The sequence below is a fragment of the Botrytis deweyae genome, assembly GCF_014898535.1.
Source record: "Botrytis deweyae strain B1 chromosome Unknown BDEW_033, whole genome shotgun sequence".
NCBI lineage: Eukaryota > Fungi > Ascomycota > Leotiomycetes > Helotiales > Sclerotiniaceae > Botrytis > Botrytis deweyae.
In genome coordinates this window covers 23,555-40,150 of record NW_024066240.1, presented here as the reverse complement: position 1 = coordinate 40,150, position 16,596 = coordinate 23,555, and the positions used below count along the sequence as shown (strand labels likewise).

General features: G+C 42.4%; 7 protein-coding genes across 7 annotated transcripts; 2 read left to right on the top strand and 5 right to left on the bottom strand.

The window, feature by feature from the left end:
* Nucleotides 1–526: 526 nt before the first annotated feature.
* On the bottom strand, nt 527–1,958 carry EAE98_010044 (uncharacterized protein; the record flags this gene model as incomplete). Its single annotated transcript, XM_038957665.1, has 3 exons — nt 527–624; nt 680–1,829; nt 1,884–1,958. The coding sequence occupies 3 exons, from the start codon at nt 1,956–1,958 to the stop codon at nt 527–529; spliced, it is 1,323 nt and encodes a 440-aa protein (XP_038805891.1).
* Nucleotides 1,959–2,832: 874 nt separating this feature from the next.
* Nucleotides 2,833–4,676, bottom strand: EAE98_010043 (uncharacterized protein; the record flags this gene model as incomplete). Its single annotated transcript, XM_038957664.1, has 4 exons — nt 2,833–3,356; nt 3,401–4,250; nt 4,336–4,523; nt 4,580–4,676. The coding sequence occupies 4 exons, from the start codon at nt 4,674–4,676 to the stop codon at nt 2,833–2,835; spliced, it is 1,659 nt and encodes a 552-aa protein (XP_038805890.1).
* Nucleotides 4,677–5,496: 820 nt separating this feature from the next.
* Nucleotides 5,497–6,290, bottom strand: EAE98_010042 (uncharacterized protein). Its single transcript, XM_038957663.1, has 4 exons — nt 6,165–6,290; nt 5,971–6,105; nt 5,814–5,881; nt 5,497–5,741 (listed from the first exon to the last, which is right to left on the bottom strand). Exons 1-4 carry the CDS (start codon nt 6,177–6,179, stop codon nt 5,549–5,551), a joined length of 411 nt encoding a protein of 136 aa, XP_038805889.1. The 5' UTR covers nt 6,180–6,290; the 3' UTR covers nt 5,497–5,548.
* A 1,275-nt stretch (nt 6,291–7,565) lies between these two features.
* EAE98_010041 (uncharacterized protein) lies at nt 7,566–9,224 on the top strand (the record flags this gene model as incomplete). The annotated part of the gene is made up of 3 exons (XM_038957662.1): nt 7,566–7,919; nt 8,003–8,251; nt 8,325–9,224. 3 exons carry the CDS (start codon nt 7,566–7,568, stop codon nt 9,222–9,224), a joined length of 1,503 nt encoding a protein of 500 aa, XP_038805888.1.
* An 894-nt stretch (nt 9,225–10,118) lies between these two features.
* Nucleotides 10,119–11,075, bottom strand: EAE98_010040 (uncharacterized protein; the record flags this gene model as incomplete). The annotated part of the gene is made up of 2 exons (XM_038957661.1): nt 10,119–10,936; nt 11,000–11,075. The coding sequence occupies 2 exons, from the start codon at nt 11,073–11,075 to the stop codon at nt 10,119–10,121; spliced, it is 894 nt and encodes a 297-aa protein (XP_038805887.1).
* A 946-nt stretch (nt 11,076–12,021) lies between these two features.
* EAE98_010039 (uncharacterized protein) lies at nt 12,022–13,550 on the top strand (the record flags this gene model as incomplete). Its single annotated transcript, XM_038957660.1, has 4 exons — nt 12,022–12,118; nt 12,174–13,172; nt 13,228–13,410; nt 13,459–13,550. 4 exons carry the CDS (start codon nt 12,022–12,024, stop codon nt 13,548–13,550), a joined length of 1,371 nt encoding a protein of 456 aa, XP_038805886.1.
* A 606-nt stretch (nt 13,551–14,156) lies between these two features.
* On the bottom strand, nt 14,157–15,713 carry EAE98_010038 (uncharacterized protein; the record flags this gene model as incomplete). Its single annotated transcript, XM_038957659.1, has 3 exons — nt 14,157–15,173; nt 15,239–15,472; nt 15,532–15,713. The coding sequence occupies 3 exons, from the start codon at nt 15,711–15,713 to the stop codon at nt 14,198–14,200; spliced, it is 1,392 nt and encodes a 463-aa protein (XP_038805885.1). The 3' UTR covers nt 14,157–14,197.
* Nucleotides 15,714–16,596: the final 883 nt, after the last annotated feature.

Below are 16,596 nucleotides of genomic sequence, written 5' to 3'. Positions count from 1 at the left end.
TTGTGGAGAGGGTTTTCTTGAAAGCAATTGAAAACATTCGGCGGAATTAAATTCCCTCTCTGTTGAACATTTTATGCAGTCCAATTGGTCTCAGATGCGATGGGGTATCATAGATGAGCATTGATTTCAATGAGCTGCTTTGGCTAGCCTGTGATTTTTACACGTACTAGCATACTATTGTCGTTATACTGCCAATCAACACAGGCCACACAGTATGTGTGGGTTCCTACTTCCGTTTATCATATAGGGTTGATGTAATTCCAAATCGATACTTTTGAATCTGGAATGAATAATCAATAGCTCAGGTCACAAGGATCTACAAATCTGAAGTTGGGAAGAAATGTTTAGACAAGAATTGCAAAGGAAAATCACTCCAGGACTCCCTATGCTTATCTATGTGCAACATTGGACATTTTAGGGCAACTATTAACTTATGGAAAAGCTTCCCGGATGCTAAATGTCGTGTCGGAGTTTATAAACAGAAGATGTGATCAAAGGGAGTACTTTTGAGCTTCTGGAAATGAACTCAAGTCGAATATTCGTTTCTTGTGCCAATAAGAGACAATTCTCCTTTCTGAGTCTGCAGATCCGGTACCATAGTTGTAATTTGATGCTTATACGCTTCTACCACTGGTCAAATCCTCGACAAAAATAATTGGAGAGAACAGAGACTACTCACTATTGAGGATGTCAAGCAAATCTAAACATATGAGAGCGAGCAAACCAAGTGGCAGAATTTGCCCAAACCCCCAAGTGTCCTCATCTCCTATTATCAAACTTCGATTAGACAATTTTGTGTCGATAACGTCGAAAGTATTCCATGCTGCTAGTCCAATATATCCAATAACTATTAGTACCGACCCGTTGTCTCCCCAAGCCCACAGTGCCAAAATCCGCCAAAGTACATGCCAGACCATGTAGCTTACGGTTTCTACAAGTTGTAATAAAATACGCAAGAAAATTGGCCAGCGACAGGTGCTCGATTTCACCGCCGACCAAAAATCTAAAGCGCGTTGCTGACTTCCATTGAATACATCGTTCAAGGTTTCTGCGATGAAGTTCACTGAGCCTTTCAACCATCGCCGTTTGTGAGATAAGGACTGTACAAGTTGTTGCATGGAATACAATAACATATAAACAACTTCAAAGGAGATTCCCACAATCCAGAAATATTGGGCATTGGTTGGTGATGGTTCGTGGGAAAGATAACATTGACCACTTTCTTCAGAGTCCCAGTGGTTTTCGGCCTCCAGTGTGGTAACGATCTGGTAGTAAATTGAGAGAAGATCACTAATAAGTATGAAGACCCAACGCGTCCAGAAATAAAAGCTCCTGTCATGACCATAGTGTTCCGAGTTGAGGTATCCAGCTCTAGCAGCCCAAAACGAATTTAGTGTGAGCAGCCAATAGCTTGTAATGAGAGATTGGTGATAGAAAGACATGTGATGAAATTCAGCTATACCTGCGATGATTATGGCAGTTCCTGTAACAAGCTGAAGATCACACAACCGATCCAAAGCCATTTGAGAAAATAATTGTAGTCGCGGTTGGGAATTGCGGAAGAGACTTAGAAACATAGCTAACGAACATCGGATGACATAGTGGCCGAGATGAACGCCTTTAATTATGAGTCTTGGGATCTTTCGTTCGATAGATGATGGGATGGAAATATTCGTTAGCTTGACTGTGTATTTGCCAATATGCTCAGCTGTGGTTCCTGACACAGAAGAAAGAAGTTTGAGACGGAATCGAGATGACACGACACAATATAATTGGATACATGCCACAAAACATGTGACCCACGCGGTAACCAGAAAACTTGTCATAACCTTTAAAATTCGTTAGGAAGGAAAAATTTCATGGAAATGCATTGATCTACTTACCCCAGGACCTGCGATGTCCGGATCCGCATCGAAAGGGGCGACACATACCCATTGATCACGAAGTTTGCTCGCCATGATGCTTTAGATTGAGAAAGATCGAGAAGTGAATGTCGAGTGTCTTTTGAATGAGCATTGAGGCTAGTGGGTCAATAACAACACCCCATTGGAATGTACCAAGCCACACAACGGATTAAGATGAAAGAGAGGTAAGATTCTACTTTTATGAAAGAGCTGTGCCATGCGTAGCTGAAGTATCATTTAAAAAATTATTCTGGTCAACTTTAGTATTGTTGTATTTCCTGGCTTGCGCATCTTGAACCAAAAATTCGATCCTGGAGACGCTCCAAGAGACATGTAGAAAAGACCGAAAATGTGAGTAGAATTGCGCCGCATGTAGTTGGGGATATGAGCCGAGCGGGAATCATCGGCAAATAACGTGTTCCATCCCGCAGCAGAAAAGTCCAACTCTGAATCGTTGATCAGATATTATGTCAAGGTTCTTGAGCTCGAGCGTAGTACACAAGATTTGTTTCGAGTGGTTTGTGCGTGCTTTCAATCGCGAAGATATTCCACGGTATCAACAATTGGTAGTATCGTAGATCAATAGATGGTCCACTCAGCCGGAGGTATACTATTCGTGAAACGTGTTCTTGATATGGCAGAAGTGAGGATGGAGAACAGGGACGGTTGGATCTACCAACTTACTGAAAAAATTATCTGTGAAGTGACTAATAACATTGAAAATAAAAGAAATGAACAAGTCATTGAAAAAGCGCCCAATGATGGTGTCCAGAAAGAAATCAAACCATAGCGTGGTAATGCCGTACGCTAAACATTTGTTTTTTCACATTCAAGTTCAAATTAGCTGTCATATGTACTCATTATGATCGTCCATTAAGCCATTTCCCATAGAAAAAACTCCCCAGAAAGGATATCAGCTTTTTTACTCTTAAAGTTTCTCCGTGACCTCCGCATTTTGGCGATGCTCTTTCACCAATCTGTCTCTTTGCAAGTTCTCCAACTCTTTCATTTTTCGTTCTTTAAGCTCCTGACAGAATACGCTCCCTTCCCTAATACGATCGCCCTTCCATGTAAATAATACCGGAATACCGCACATTAATAGGCTCAGGAATGCAAGCAGGCTACTTGCCCATGGCACACCCAGTTTTGTATACATGGGCTTCGCTGCAAACGGCAACACCGCCCCAGCTAAGCTTCTACAACAGCTCGATGCAGCCATGGCGCTCGCGGCGAAGACCTCATAAGCATCCGTCAAGTAGTTGAGCAGAGCAATGAAGATTAATATAAAACCCATTCCAAATGGTATGCCGGCCAACATGGGAACATAAAAAGGAATAGAGGCACGGGATGTCCAGCCTAACCAGAAAAGCGAAATAACGTAGAGTGGTCCCCCCAAAATGGCAAGTGGCAGCCGCCGAGATTCTTCTTTCTGCGCCCAGGCTTTCTTGGATGCTTGAGATTTGCGCAAAAACGTATCCCACCAGAGGAATACGCACCACCACCAATGGGCAGGAACATAAGCCCAGAAACGCCAGACGATTGACCATATATTCCTTCGAATATAATCGGATAAGCTTCAAAGTACATATAGAATATCCCATAGGCGAGGGCGAGGTAGGTGCAAGCGGCCAAGACGATGAGCTCGAAGAAAAGCATGCGGATAGGTCGAGTGAGTGTCACAGTCACCATTTGTTTTAGGTCTTGCTTTTCCAATTCGATCGGCGCGATTATTTCGGAATCGCCTGTTTCTTTTCGCAACTGTTTTGCGCGTTTGAGAAGTAGAACTGGACCGTAGGTTTCTGGAAGAAATACAAGAGGGACCCAAGATGCACCAGCAAAGATTAAGCCAATCCAGAAAGTCCAACGCCAGCCAAGAACAGGAGATATAAAGCCCGAAATTATTGGAGCCACTAGAGGACCTACGCAAGTGCCTGCAGTGAAAACCGCCATGGCTCTCCCTCTTGTTACTGGATCCTTGTATATATCTGCATAGATACCTCCACTGACGGATATAGGACTACTCGCGTTAACACCTGCCAGAATTCGAAATGCTAAGAGTCCACCCCACGTTGGTGTCAAGGCACAACCTAATGTAAAGGCGGTATAGCAGAAAAAGGTTGCCAGCATGATTGTCCTTCGTCCGAATTGTTCTGATAGTGGACAAAATACTAAAGGTCCAAGCACATATCCAAGGAGATACATCGACATTGGTAAAATTTCCGCAGATTCTGATGTTATGTGGAAATCCGGAGCGATGAATGGAATCGCGTTCGAAGGTAGAGAAGAACCCATGGTGCTGTTGATCACCACAAGCATTCCAACGAGAACAATGTAACATTTCCACCCCTATGATTCTAAATTAGACCTATCCTTCGTTACGAGCAAATGAATACCCATCTAAAAATTTCCCAGGGGAAGAGGTATGACGTACGGAAGACCAATTATATGGATTTTCTGGATCGTCCTCCTCCCAATGTATTACGTTTTTCCGTGTGCCCAAGACGCTGGATGCAGACGAATCCGGAAGAGATACATGATTGTCTCTCGCCTCAAGATCATATCGTCTTTTCGCATCGTCGTGATCAATTCCTGACCATTCGAGAAAGTCTACTTTGATGCCTTTCTATATTCCCATTAGTATATTTGCAGCTCTACCCATGGCATACTGCACGTACCAATTGATGTAGAGCCTGCTTCTAAGTTACGCTCATCTATCACGTTGTCGCCGACTCCCGGTGAGGCGATTGCATGTCCATGATCTGCGCTGGGCATGTTTGTTTGCTCGGCTACCCTTACAAACAATTGACTCTTCCTCACTCCTCCCTGTGATGTCATAGGTAATCTGGATGAAATTGAAACCCATAAATAGATTCGGATTTTGTATAGAGCTGGGGCAAAAGGGATATAGGATTACAATGAAAAAGAATTGTAGTGAAATGAATATACGCAGTAAAAGAAATAAACTTAGCCTGTGATATACTTACCTGGAGACAAGACTTCATTGGGCAAGGAAATTTCTGTATGCCCATAATTACATGGTCCTTTTGAAAAACGAAGGATCATTGCTAGTTTGTAAATGGTAAATTCTACATCGTAGTGTGAAGCTCTCTCCACTGTCGAACTTCGGTGCGGGTCCACTGCATGCCATCAAGTCCGATTTATTGGTTGCAAGGAACGATGGTGCCGACTCAACCGTAAGGATGGCTACTTTTTCAGCAATCTCATCGGTAATAAGCAAGCGGCAGATCTCCAAGGGAATTCGTCAAGTTGGTGTGTGTGGTGTAAATGCCCCAAGTCATATGCTTCCAAAATTCGGGACGAAGACCGAATAAGTATGTATTCGATGCCTGCCTTAGGAGATGAAACCAACCTCAAAATATGTCATTTAATTTAAATTGACCGATTAACCAGGTTCATTTGATGGATAAAGGTGGCCCTGAGAGAATAAAAAATGTGGAAGTTGGTTCCTGTCGGTAGATGTTGTCGGATGATGGACTGTACGATGTACTCAAGAGGAGTGCATATGGCATGACATATGCCGTTCAACTCTCCCGAGCCATTTGTTGTGATTGGGTCACCGCGAGGAATATGATATGGAGCTTTGATGGGTCCTTTGGGTGTTCCTATGAAATTATTTCGATATTCTACGTTTCCAGATTAATACTTCGACCAAATCTGGCATACAATTCCACCTTCAGTTGTGTCATCTCCTCCCTAATTGTACTAAGCTTTTCTTCCACCAATATCACTTCCTCCTCGATGTTCTCGGTCGATTTCGTAAGTAATTCTTGTACCTCTGGTAGTGGTAAGGATATGAATGAATCTCCGATTTTGTAACTTCAACAATCAAGTTAGTATGATTCGACGGATGACAATTATACAGTGAAGGAAGGCGATGGTAGGTCGTACGGTATCATGTCATCTTCGTCTGCCAACTCAAGTTCCCCCGAAACATCGTCGAGGTCCTCCTTTTCTTTCTGTATAACAAGAGGATTAGAAACGTATTCGTTGCAGATTGACAGTAGAATTGTTTTGGTCGCGCAGCACTCGACTCGACTGTACTGACATGTTTTAACTTTAACTCGTCCTCCAAACCGATTTCTCGTTGATGCAAACGACTGAATCGATTAATTTTGTCCTGATCTTCTCTTCGTACTTCGACCTCGTCTGCGCCGACTGCTGCCTCGTCTTCTTTTGATAGCTAAATGTGAAGTTAGAAGATGTGCTACCCGGAACAATACATTGAACGGGGTATACTACCATACGGCGCTGCATATTCGCGATTGTAATGTCGTGAAAGCTATTCTGGGAGATTTTGGTTTGCGAATCGTAGATATGTAGGAGGAGTGCTAGCTATTACAAGGTAGGCAGGGGTCTTTCTTTAGGCGGGCTCGGCGGGGTGGACGGACGGGACTTTCGAAAGCTTTCTCGCTTTCCAACTTTTAACCTTAGGCATCAACGTCGACATTCGCACATGACGAATATTTCAACAGCAATACCGCCATTGGCAGTCACTTCTTTTCTTGTCTAATAGCAGCTATGCCATCCATCTCTTCTCCCACACCATTTACTCCTTTCCATATACCATTCAATGCCAATTATAATCCAATGAACAACATCCATTGACAGTCAATCCGTATTCAGTATCATGGATTGACTTCCCTTTCCTTGTATCTAGGATGTGCTATCGTTGCCTTTGTCTGGTTGTTCCTACTGCGACCTTTACGTTCTTCCTTCTCGTTGCTGTAGGGGCTACTTTAGGTTGGGGTACACTAATGTTCATTGGGTGTTCTGGGTTCCTGGTCCATTGTGCATTGGCAATGTTATCGTATTTTCAGTTTATGTGTTGTGCGAGCCATGTTGCTTGGTGGAGGACCCAAGCATCGATTGTCATAACGTAAACTAGATGGCGGTATGGGAGTGATAGTATGCTCCAAAATATAGGGACAATTCAACGAAAATCCACATTCAGTTTGGCCTTTCAAACATGGGGGTGGTGAGAGGAGGACAACAATTCTCGGACAAGTTTTATTCGTTACACTTGCTCTGTTGACCAGCTCCACCTTAGAACTCCATCAGTTCTGCTTAGGCACTTGCTGTTTCATCAGGCGGGAGATGCTACAAGCGACATCTTTGGCCGTGAATCTTTGCCTCACGTGAGTATGGTACATCACCATACCACCCACCTAATCTCAGGAAATAGTTTACAAGTGTTGATATTTGCAAACTCGACGGCATTTCCTGCAACGCGAAAACTCAATGACATATCTGACTGAAAGTTTTAACAAGTGATGATGTTCTTGTGCGCACCTCTTCAAACACTGTCTCGGGTATATTCACTCTGAACAAGCATCTATCCTCGTGAAAGAAGTGCCTCAAGCTGAAGGTATCTTTGTAGCTGGGTGTTTGAATGTAATTTGTACTTCGTGTGGATATTAATGGTTCATTCAAAATGTAACAAAACACTGACCTAGAATTACTCCTCTTCCAGAGCTGTATTATCTTCCACCGTTCTCTTGATAATATCTATTTTGCTCGCCGTTTTGGATTATTAGTCTTTTCAACCCTGGAAATAGCTGTCGTCTGATTGAGATCATACGGCCCTATAATATACTTCATTCTTTTCCCTTTTCCTGATCATTTTATTGTACACTTTTTGAAATGAAAAAGGCAACCTCTCAATTGTTTCAGCAGGTACACATCAGGCCAAGAGCCGAGTGTTATCAACCTGTCCAAGAGTACCGAGTCGAAGAGGGCACTTACATTCGAGAGCAAGAAAAGTTCGAAGACAGCTTACTGCAACGATGTCCTGCTCATCTTTGGCCTGGAAAATCCTACCAGACAGGGTGTCCGCGGCCCATTTTAATCACAAAAAAGCACCAAAAACAGCTAGAAGACTTGCATGGGGCATTGACTCTAGCAATAACGGATATTGTTGAGAGATGGTGGATTGACAAAGACGCACACTTTTCTGATCGTATGCCACTCGAACCACGAGAAGAACAGCTTTTACGCGTGAGTCTTCAGGCTTTTCATTGCTAGTCAATGACGATTTCAGTTCCCTCTACTATTCTGATGGCTGATTGCTCTTCGATTAGTGGCTCGAAGCTCAAATTATCAACAATAAAATCCCGATGTATCGCGAGTGTCGGGGCTCGTGGCGACCAGACTTTCTTGTTGAAGACGCACTTGATGCGAATGGTATGACAGTAGAAAACTATCGCATTACTGAGATTAATGCACGCTTCTCATTCAATGCTTTTCTTCATTCAATCCTTGCATATGAAGGTCTGGAAGAGACGGGGGCTGGGAGAAGTGGATTAAGATGTGCAGCAAATCCAAGAAAGGTAAAATCTCCCCCCGAAAGATGCAAAGGGGCAGTCCAAAATATCAACTAAATTTCTTTCTAACATTGAGTAGCTCCTTGACGGAATCATCAATCTTTTTCAGACGGGAGTTCCATTGCACCTTCTTAAGGGCAAAGAACCGGGCATGGATATCCATATGCTCCTTCATATTGTTCAACAGCGGTTCGGCTTCAGACCCAAAATCATCACTCCAGCACAGCTCAGGCTTCTCCCTTTTGATGATGGCAGTGGATATAAACTTTGCTGTTTAGTGGGACGAAATGAGGAAACCTCCCCTTTAGCCTGGCGGACCAATGATAACGAAGTTGTTGAGGAAATCTACCAGGTCGGTCTTGAGCTACACCAATCAGAGCTACTTGCCCTAGAGCCGGAGATGCTGCGGCAAATTAGTCTCCGTTGTTTCAATGACTTACGTTCAATCTTTTTGACACATGACAAGCGAATGCTTGGTATATTGAAGCAGGAGTTGAATTCACTGGTCACGCGGTGCGTGATTACTGGTGCACAGGCAAAAATTCTTGATCAAGGAATTGCGGATACATACCTTCCTGGATCAAAAGAACTGGAGAGACTCTTTTGTCTTGCACAACAGTTTCCGGATTTACGGAAAGAGTTTATCTTGAAACCCATTCGCAGTGGCAAAGGAGCAGGAATTGTATTTGGTGACGAATTCACAGCTGAAGACTGGATCTCCGCCTTACAACTTCAACGGAGCACTCAGATAATCTCAGGAGTTACCTGTGTAGTACAGCGCCGCATCACTCCAAGACTTTATGACCTTGTTCTGAACTCTTCCGGTGTTCGTGTTCAATACCCCCTCATCGGAACATATTTTGTCGTACACGGGAGATTGCTCGGCCTTGGCGCATGGCGTAGTAGTCCTGACAAGATCTGTGCTGTTAGTCATGGAGGAGCCTGGGTATGCTCAGTCATTCCTGGAGATGTAGTCTAGTACTTATGTACGCTTTGATGTTTTTATTGGTTCAATAATTGAATTTCAACACTTCTTCGAGTCGTTTCGAATCCTGTCGACTACAAGCTTGATTCTCACCTCTTCAAAACTAAACAAAATCTCGTGATCTAAATGTGGATGTTTGAAATAATTTGAAGAACAGATTGACGTTCGATCTAGTCTCTGCCGTGTAGAATAGTGTACGAATCTCCATTCCCAGTCTTGACATAGTTCAGCGATCCACTCTTCATGTCTGATTTAGTGTCTCGCTCGTCTTGCTTCCATGACTATGGTGGCAATAAGTAATAAGATGAGATCATACAGACTCCTCATCTTGAGTAGCTACTAGCTACATCGTTTTATGCGTAACGTGCTGGGGATAGCGGGTCGGCGCATCATTGTACGACACTGTAAGATCTCAAAGTCTCAAAGATTAATGGTGTATTGTGTCCTAAGATGCTATAACAAACGTAAGTAAAACATGTCGCAAAACACAAAGTCTCATTGAATGGCCAAATTCGAATAGGAAAAGACTGACAGTTTTGATCAAAATTAATTGCTACATAGTAAAGGATATGTAATCTTACCATGTTGATTTGTAATCATTATCTCACGCGATACGCAAATTACATAGCAAGAACTGAATCCAGCTACAAATTGCTGGCGTGGGCACAAATCTTTCGGATCTGTATATTATTTATGACCAAAAGCTTCCGTAAGCGATCAACCACATGGAACAAAGAGAATAATGGATCTTAAAGCTTATTTATCACTTTAGAAAGAGGAATCAATTCCAAGCGGTGAGCAAATAATCTATTATTGACTTCAACAACTCTGATTTGGGATTATATAGCACGTTAAGAACACACCAAGAAACCTTTATTGGCTCAAAGATCAGAACGGCCTTGCATCCCACCGAACTCGCCGAAGATGACGGTTAGGATCCTTGACCTCATTTCGTGAATGCAGCCATCGTCGGTTATCCATCATAATGATTGATCCCTGGGGAAGACTCTCAGGTCCCAAGTTGATAGTCCATTTCTGGGCTCCATGATCATACAAAATTGTTTTCAACTCATTCAAAGCCAAGGCAGCCTCTGGAGTTAAGGGAGTGGTGATATCTTCCCGGAATCGCAATTGATTTCCACTGGCACCTTCCGGTCTCATCTTAAGTAGATTTCCCACAATGCACTGTTCATCCTGATTCTTGTTGAATTCTGGAGGAACAGTGATCTTGTAATTAGGGCTTGAAAGCCACGTTTGTGCCTGAGGTGAAAGCAAGGTGAGGAGACGATCGACACTCAGTAGCGATAGTGTCCCACCACCGCAGCGATCTGGCTGAAGTACTTGAAGAGCAAAATATCGAGGTGGATGATTCTCATAGCTGCAATCCGTGTGCCAATCAAAGCAAGACATTGTCTCTGAGCGAGCTCGGTGCCCATGAATTTTGACATTGCTGGGATAGGGCCGAACATCCCAAAACCATCCGCGCTCGGCACTATGGGCTATTGGAAGACCGTGGTTATGGCTCTTGCTGAGATTGTGGATTAGATTCTGGAGGTAAGAACTTTTCTCATCTTCAAATCCTAACTGCAATTGTAGTACCCCTTCTGTTTTCAGACCATCGTGTACGGCTCTCAAGTGAGATGGTTGAAAGGCTAAATTAGGTTTGGGAACTTGAATCAAATGGATGAGGCTAGAAACTTCATGATCTGCTTACACCAGTTAGTATTCTGAGATCATAAAGTCAACCAAAAGGAAAAGACAAGTCTTACTAATGGGTAAGGTTTTGGTGAAATTGCCGGCTGTTGCTCTTGTTGCTGTATGAATAGCACGCTGAAGTCGCTGCATGGTGTGTTTTTAATCTCTATGCATTGAAAGTTCAAAAGTGTGAGAAAGGCATGGTAAGAACAGTTTCCCTTGCTCTGAATAATTTTCAAATCGGGATGGGTTCATGATCTTTAATGCTCAAGATTTTCTGAATCAATTCTTCCCATGAATTAAAATTTACAGAATGTTTCACGGCAAAACTTGAGAGAGAGAGGTTCCACACCACCAGCTTTGATTGTCAGACTTCATTTCGGACTCACAGCTCGATGATCAAATACAGCCAGCCATCAGTAAGGGGATCCTGTCACATGACGCCCTTTTTCTGATTATTGAAAGTCACTTGTTCTGGAAAAGATACATGATTTCTACAAATTAGAAAGACATTCTGCTTATTCCAATCGATCAAGATACGTCTTCAAGGAGTTTCACCCGTGGAAATGATGTATTACTATTTGAGACTCGTACAAACTCCCAGACCAAGCTTTGTATTGAGCTGAGATGGTTTCAACAAAGAGATTTATGTGAGTCAGGTAGGTAATGGTATGTACACCAATGTGGTAGCTAGAAACAGCGGGACTATCCAAATCGAGTGTCAACTTTACATTAATAGGCAGTGGTGAGTACATACATCGTCAGTGCTGTGTCACTCAATACTTGATCTTCGCCATAAGATTTATCCCCGTGTGAGCCAAATGATAATGTACTCGCCTGAAAATCAATTTATCTCGATTTTGCGCAAACTTTGTTTCAACCATAACGATTCTTTTGAAACCTCCTCGGAGGTATTATCTGTGAAATGGGACATCTAGAACGCCATCAATTAAAGAGCCGTGTTCACATGTAATATCACGACAATGATAGTAGACAAATCTAGTACATTTATTTGGGGTTTTATCAAAATATTGATCTCTGTTGATTCCTACACGGCATCAATTCAGCTGTTCTGAATTGAAATCGATTTCTCACCATGAACGACTATTCCGAAAAGTCTTTACCCATAGGTTATAAATGGCGCGCATCCAAATGGTTCACCCTGTCAACTATTGCAATCGCATTATTTGCTGGTCTGTCTATTTGACCCCCTCTAGTCATATTCAAGAACAAACTAATGCTGAACAGAAACTTTTCTATATGGATTTCTCGTTCCAATTCTTGGGTATATGCTTCAAGAGCGTCTCCATATAAATCAATCTCAAATTCAGATATTCACATCTGCCGTACTTGCTCTCCATGGTGCGCTCGCCATGTTATCTAGTCCTATAATCGGGCATTTTGCCGATAAGAGCTCGAACCGCAAGCTTTGGTTACTGTTTTCTCTTGCATGGTGCATCATTGGCACTGGTATGGTAGCCATCACTCATTCAGTCCCTATATTATTCATAGGGCGCGCAATGCAAGGAGTCGCTGGCTCCGCTGTATGGATAATTGGCTTTGCAACAGTCGCAAGCATCTACGAAGAGAACGAGCGAGGCTTTGGATTGGGTATGATGTCATCTTTTGCTAACACCGGGACAATTGGTGGACCTGCTGTATCTGGTTTGCTTTTAGAGGTTGCAGGTTACTGGGTGACGTGGTCCGTTCCGCTTGTCATATTAATAATTGACCTTCTGGCACGTGTCATTATGATAGAGGCTCCGGATACAACCGCTCGTTTGACTCCGGATAGTAATTCGGAGAGAACGAACTTACTTCTCGAAAGAGAGGGCGATCAAATTGTATCTGGCGCCGGGAGATTCTGGAGAATTATGTTGACTGATGGTCGTGTCGTTACCTGTTTATTGATGACGATTACGAGTACGACTGTGAGCACCAGCTTTAATGCCACTCTGCCTCTACAAGTTCAAGAGATGTATGGATGGGGCCCTACTATCGTTGGACTCCTCTTTGTCGGTCTTGTAGTCCCTGGACTTCTTATTGGCCCCATAGCCGGCTGGGTTCGCGACCGATTTGGAGCAAGAATTCCTGCTGTCGTTTGTTCTATCATCCAGGCAGTATTCCTGGGACTTTTAGGTATTTCTGGTAGCCAGGCTGGAAGTGGTACGCTCTACATAGCATCTATCATTATCATAGGTGGCCTGCGACCATTTGTGTCTGGTAATGCACCCGCTGAGTTGGTTGGTAAGTCAGCTTCATATTTCTATGATGTAACTATAATGACTGTTATGATAACAAGACCTTTTAGCTGCTGGAAAAGCACTTCAAAAAAAGACTCCCCATGCTTTTGGGTCTCAAGGTTGTTTGTCGCGCGTATTCTCGATGCTCGATGCTGGTGCATCTCTTGGGATGATGTTGGGTCCTATCATAGGCGGTTCTTTTAAGGAGCTAATCGGGTACCGATATATGAACTGGATTTGGAGTAAGATGTCTATGCTCACTATATTGAGTCGCTAATGAACAACGATAGGCTTTTTATATCTCATGATTGCCGTTCTTGCCCTGTCTTTTCTTGAACATAAAGAGAAAGATGAAAAGCTTGGCTTTGAGGAGAGTATCTAAAAAAGGTCTATACTAGAATAAGACGCGGGATATTATGTTATAAAATGATACTTTGAATATTGATATTTTCTTTTATGTTATAAAAGAGCTTTACATAAAGAAACATTTGTTTTTATAAAGTAAATAAGTAAATAAGTAATTATTTATATAAAAAAAACAGAGAGAAGACTTTGAAAAGTTCTTATCAAGTATATAGAGAAACGATTGAATGATTCGTCTAATTTAGAGTCGAAGCAGTAAAAGCTACTTTGAATTTAGCTCCAGGGCCGCCCCACCCATCATGATGTGGCCTAGTAGAAAACATGAACTATCAATCAAGATCCAGTCCTAACCCTCCTAATAATTTATTTATTTCTATCACGTCTACTCTATTGACCCATGTTTAAGCTTACTGTCAATCCAGGACGAATGAATACTTTATTTATTTGGAGCAATTGAAACTGAAACACAGCGAAACTATCAACCAACCTCAACATCATTAATTGTTGTAACCAAAATAATCATCGAGCAGACATCAACCGGTAACAGCATCAATCTTGAATGTATTTGCTCTATCATATCTTGAATGCTAGTTTCACCAGCGATTTGCAACTTCGCAACGTTAAAAATTCAATACATTCATTAATATTCTAGCAATCAAACGGAACTCAATGCCAATGGTCCACAAATTTAATTACTTTTCCCGCAGTAATGCTTCGCTCGAACCCATTCAGATTATTCAGGAACACAATTCGTGCCAGATGTTTATTTTCCGGTATAATGAGAAAAAAGCTCTCTAATCGTTCCGTCAAAGTTTGAACGGACAGAATGTCATCTCTTGGAGGCGATCGAAGTAAACGGATTTCCAAGCTCGCTTGTGGTGTATCATCCAATCGGCCCAAGATGATTTGCCATTGCAAGACACCATATTCTTTTTCTCGCATGAAGGCTTCAATTCTCTGAAACTCAAAATAAGCAGCATGCCACTTAAAGCTGAACCGATGATCACGCCCTTGCATACGTAGAATACGTAGAAACTTCCGGTCAAAATCAGGGTCTACAGCAGAAGCAGTATCTGGAAGTAGATGAATAGAGCCAATGTCGCCGGTAATATAGCGTACTAGTGGGTTGCGCAATCTTTGGAGCGAAGTTTGCACTATGATACCCTTCTCTCCTTGTGGAAGGCATTTGGGGATGAGTGGCGCTATATCATCACTGACGGAAGGGGGAAAGATCTCGAGTAACATACTTCGCGTGTCAAAGATGAAGTCGGTGGCAATTTCTGTAATACTTCGCTCCCCAGTCAGCTTTGGACTGCTGATTGCCCAGGGACCTGCTTCAGCACTACCCATTATGGAGAAAATCTTGACATCCCCCAGCACAGATTTGATAAAAACGCGTTGAGGACCGGTCAATGGCTCTGAGGTGTAGATGATCTTGTTCAGAACGATACGCTCACGATCCTCTTTTGCCATCACGGATATGTATTGGACAGTCTGAACAATTTGGCTACCGTCGCCAGTAAGAGCGTTGACATGGTAGTTGGCTAGAGATTGTGCAACTTCGGCGGGTGGCATGTAAGCACCGGCGCTAAGCACAGTTCCTCCTGCATTTTCTATTATTTCTGTTGTTAGATCTAGTGATCTTGTAAATGTTAGTTTCTCTGGGATAAGGACAACAAAAGTTATTCATGGATTGTGATGAAGTACCTGTAAAATCCTCCAGCCAAGTGAGTAGACAACACCATGTCTTTCGGTTCGATTACACCACAGATTCTGAGTAAATCACCCATCCGAGCCCGCTGTCGACGATTCTCATGCACGTCTACGGCGAACATCATGGGAATTGCGCCAGATCCACCGCCAGTAATGCTCATGTATGAGCCATGGCGATAGGTATTTCTGGGATCCACATCATGAGTGAGTCTTTCAATTGATTTGTACCTGATCCAGGTTAGTTCCCAGATGCAACCAAGTTTAATATGGGCATAAAAATGACGCACAGTATTTTTTTGTTAAGCAATGGCTGCTGTTGAAAATCCAATTCCTTCCCATTTCTGCGAGCAAAATCCCGAAACTTCGTGACTGTTTGTGGATCGGATGGGTACAAAATATTCTTATTATAGAAAGGGTGACTTTCCGCAACAGCCATCACTTCTGCCAATGAGTACGTTCCTACAGCCATGACTGCGAGAATATTGAACTTTGAAAATTGAGAGACTTTACAATCAATCGTGCCAAAGCACAAGCTATATACCACAAAAAAATGACAGGATACCTTGCTCACATATGAAGACGAAGACGTACAAAATTAATTGAACGACAATTGACAACTCGATTGATCGCATTTCTTCCCTGACTCAATCTTCCTGGGGAGACATTCACCTTGAATCATATTAATTTGAAAATTAAGCCGTGGTAACATTACATTGCACGAGATTCAATAGTAATCTTTGTTATTTATGAAAACGTATGACAAGGTAGTCAGCTCTGTTTTAAGTAATAGCATTATATATTGATTGATTCATATGAGCACAACAGAAATGAAGTAAGTATACGAGGCGCTATACTTCAATTGGTTGTTTTAATGTCTTCATATCTTGAATAGTTATCAAAGATTATCACTTTCCCATGCTGTGAAAGTACAATGAGTTTCATATAAGTCCCGGATTCTGATTACGTAGGATTAAAGTTAGAGTACAACCGTAAAGCTACTGATAGTTTTATGAGGCTCAAAACGTGCAATTAGTATTAGGTATCACAGAAATCTTATTCCTGACAGTTGTAATCGTATGCTTCGTTCCTACATTGTATTTCACAGGTTTCTCGCTTTACAAAGCTATCTGCAATCTTAGAAAGCCTTGTCTCAAAGTATCGGATATTTAAGCTGGCTTTAACATGCCCCACACCGTGTTTGCCGAGCGTGAGCTTCTCTTGTACGGAGTACAAAAAGAGAGACGTCGATTGCTTCATCCATTTTTTCTCGTAAGCTGGCATCGTCAAGGTGGAATGTATGATAATCGACAAAGTAAATCGTCTGTGAAGAAAATTAGAGATCTTGAGTGCAC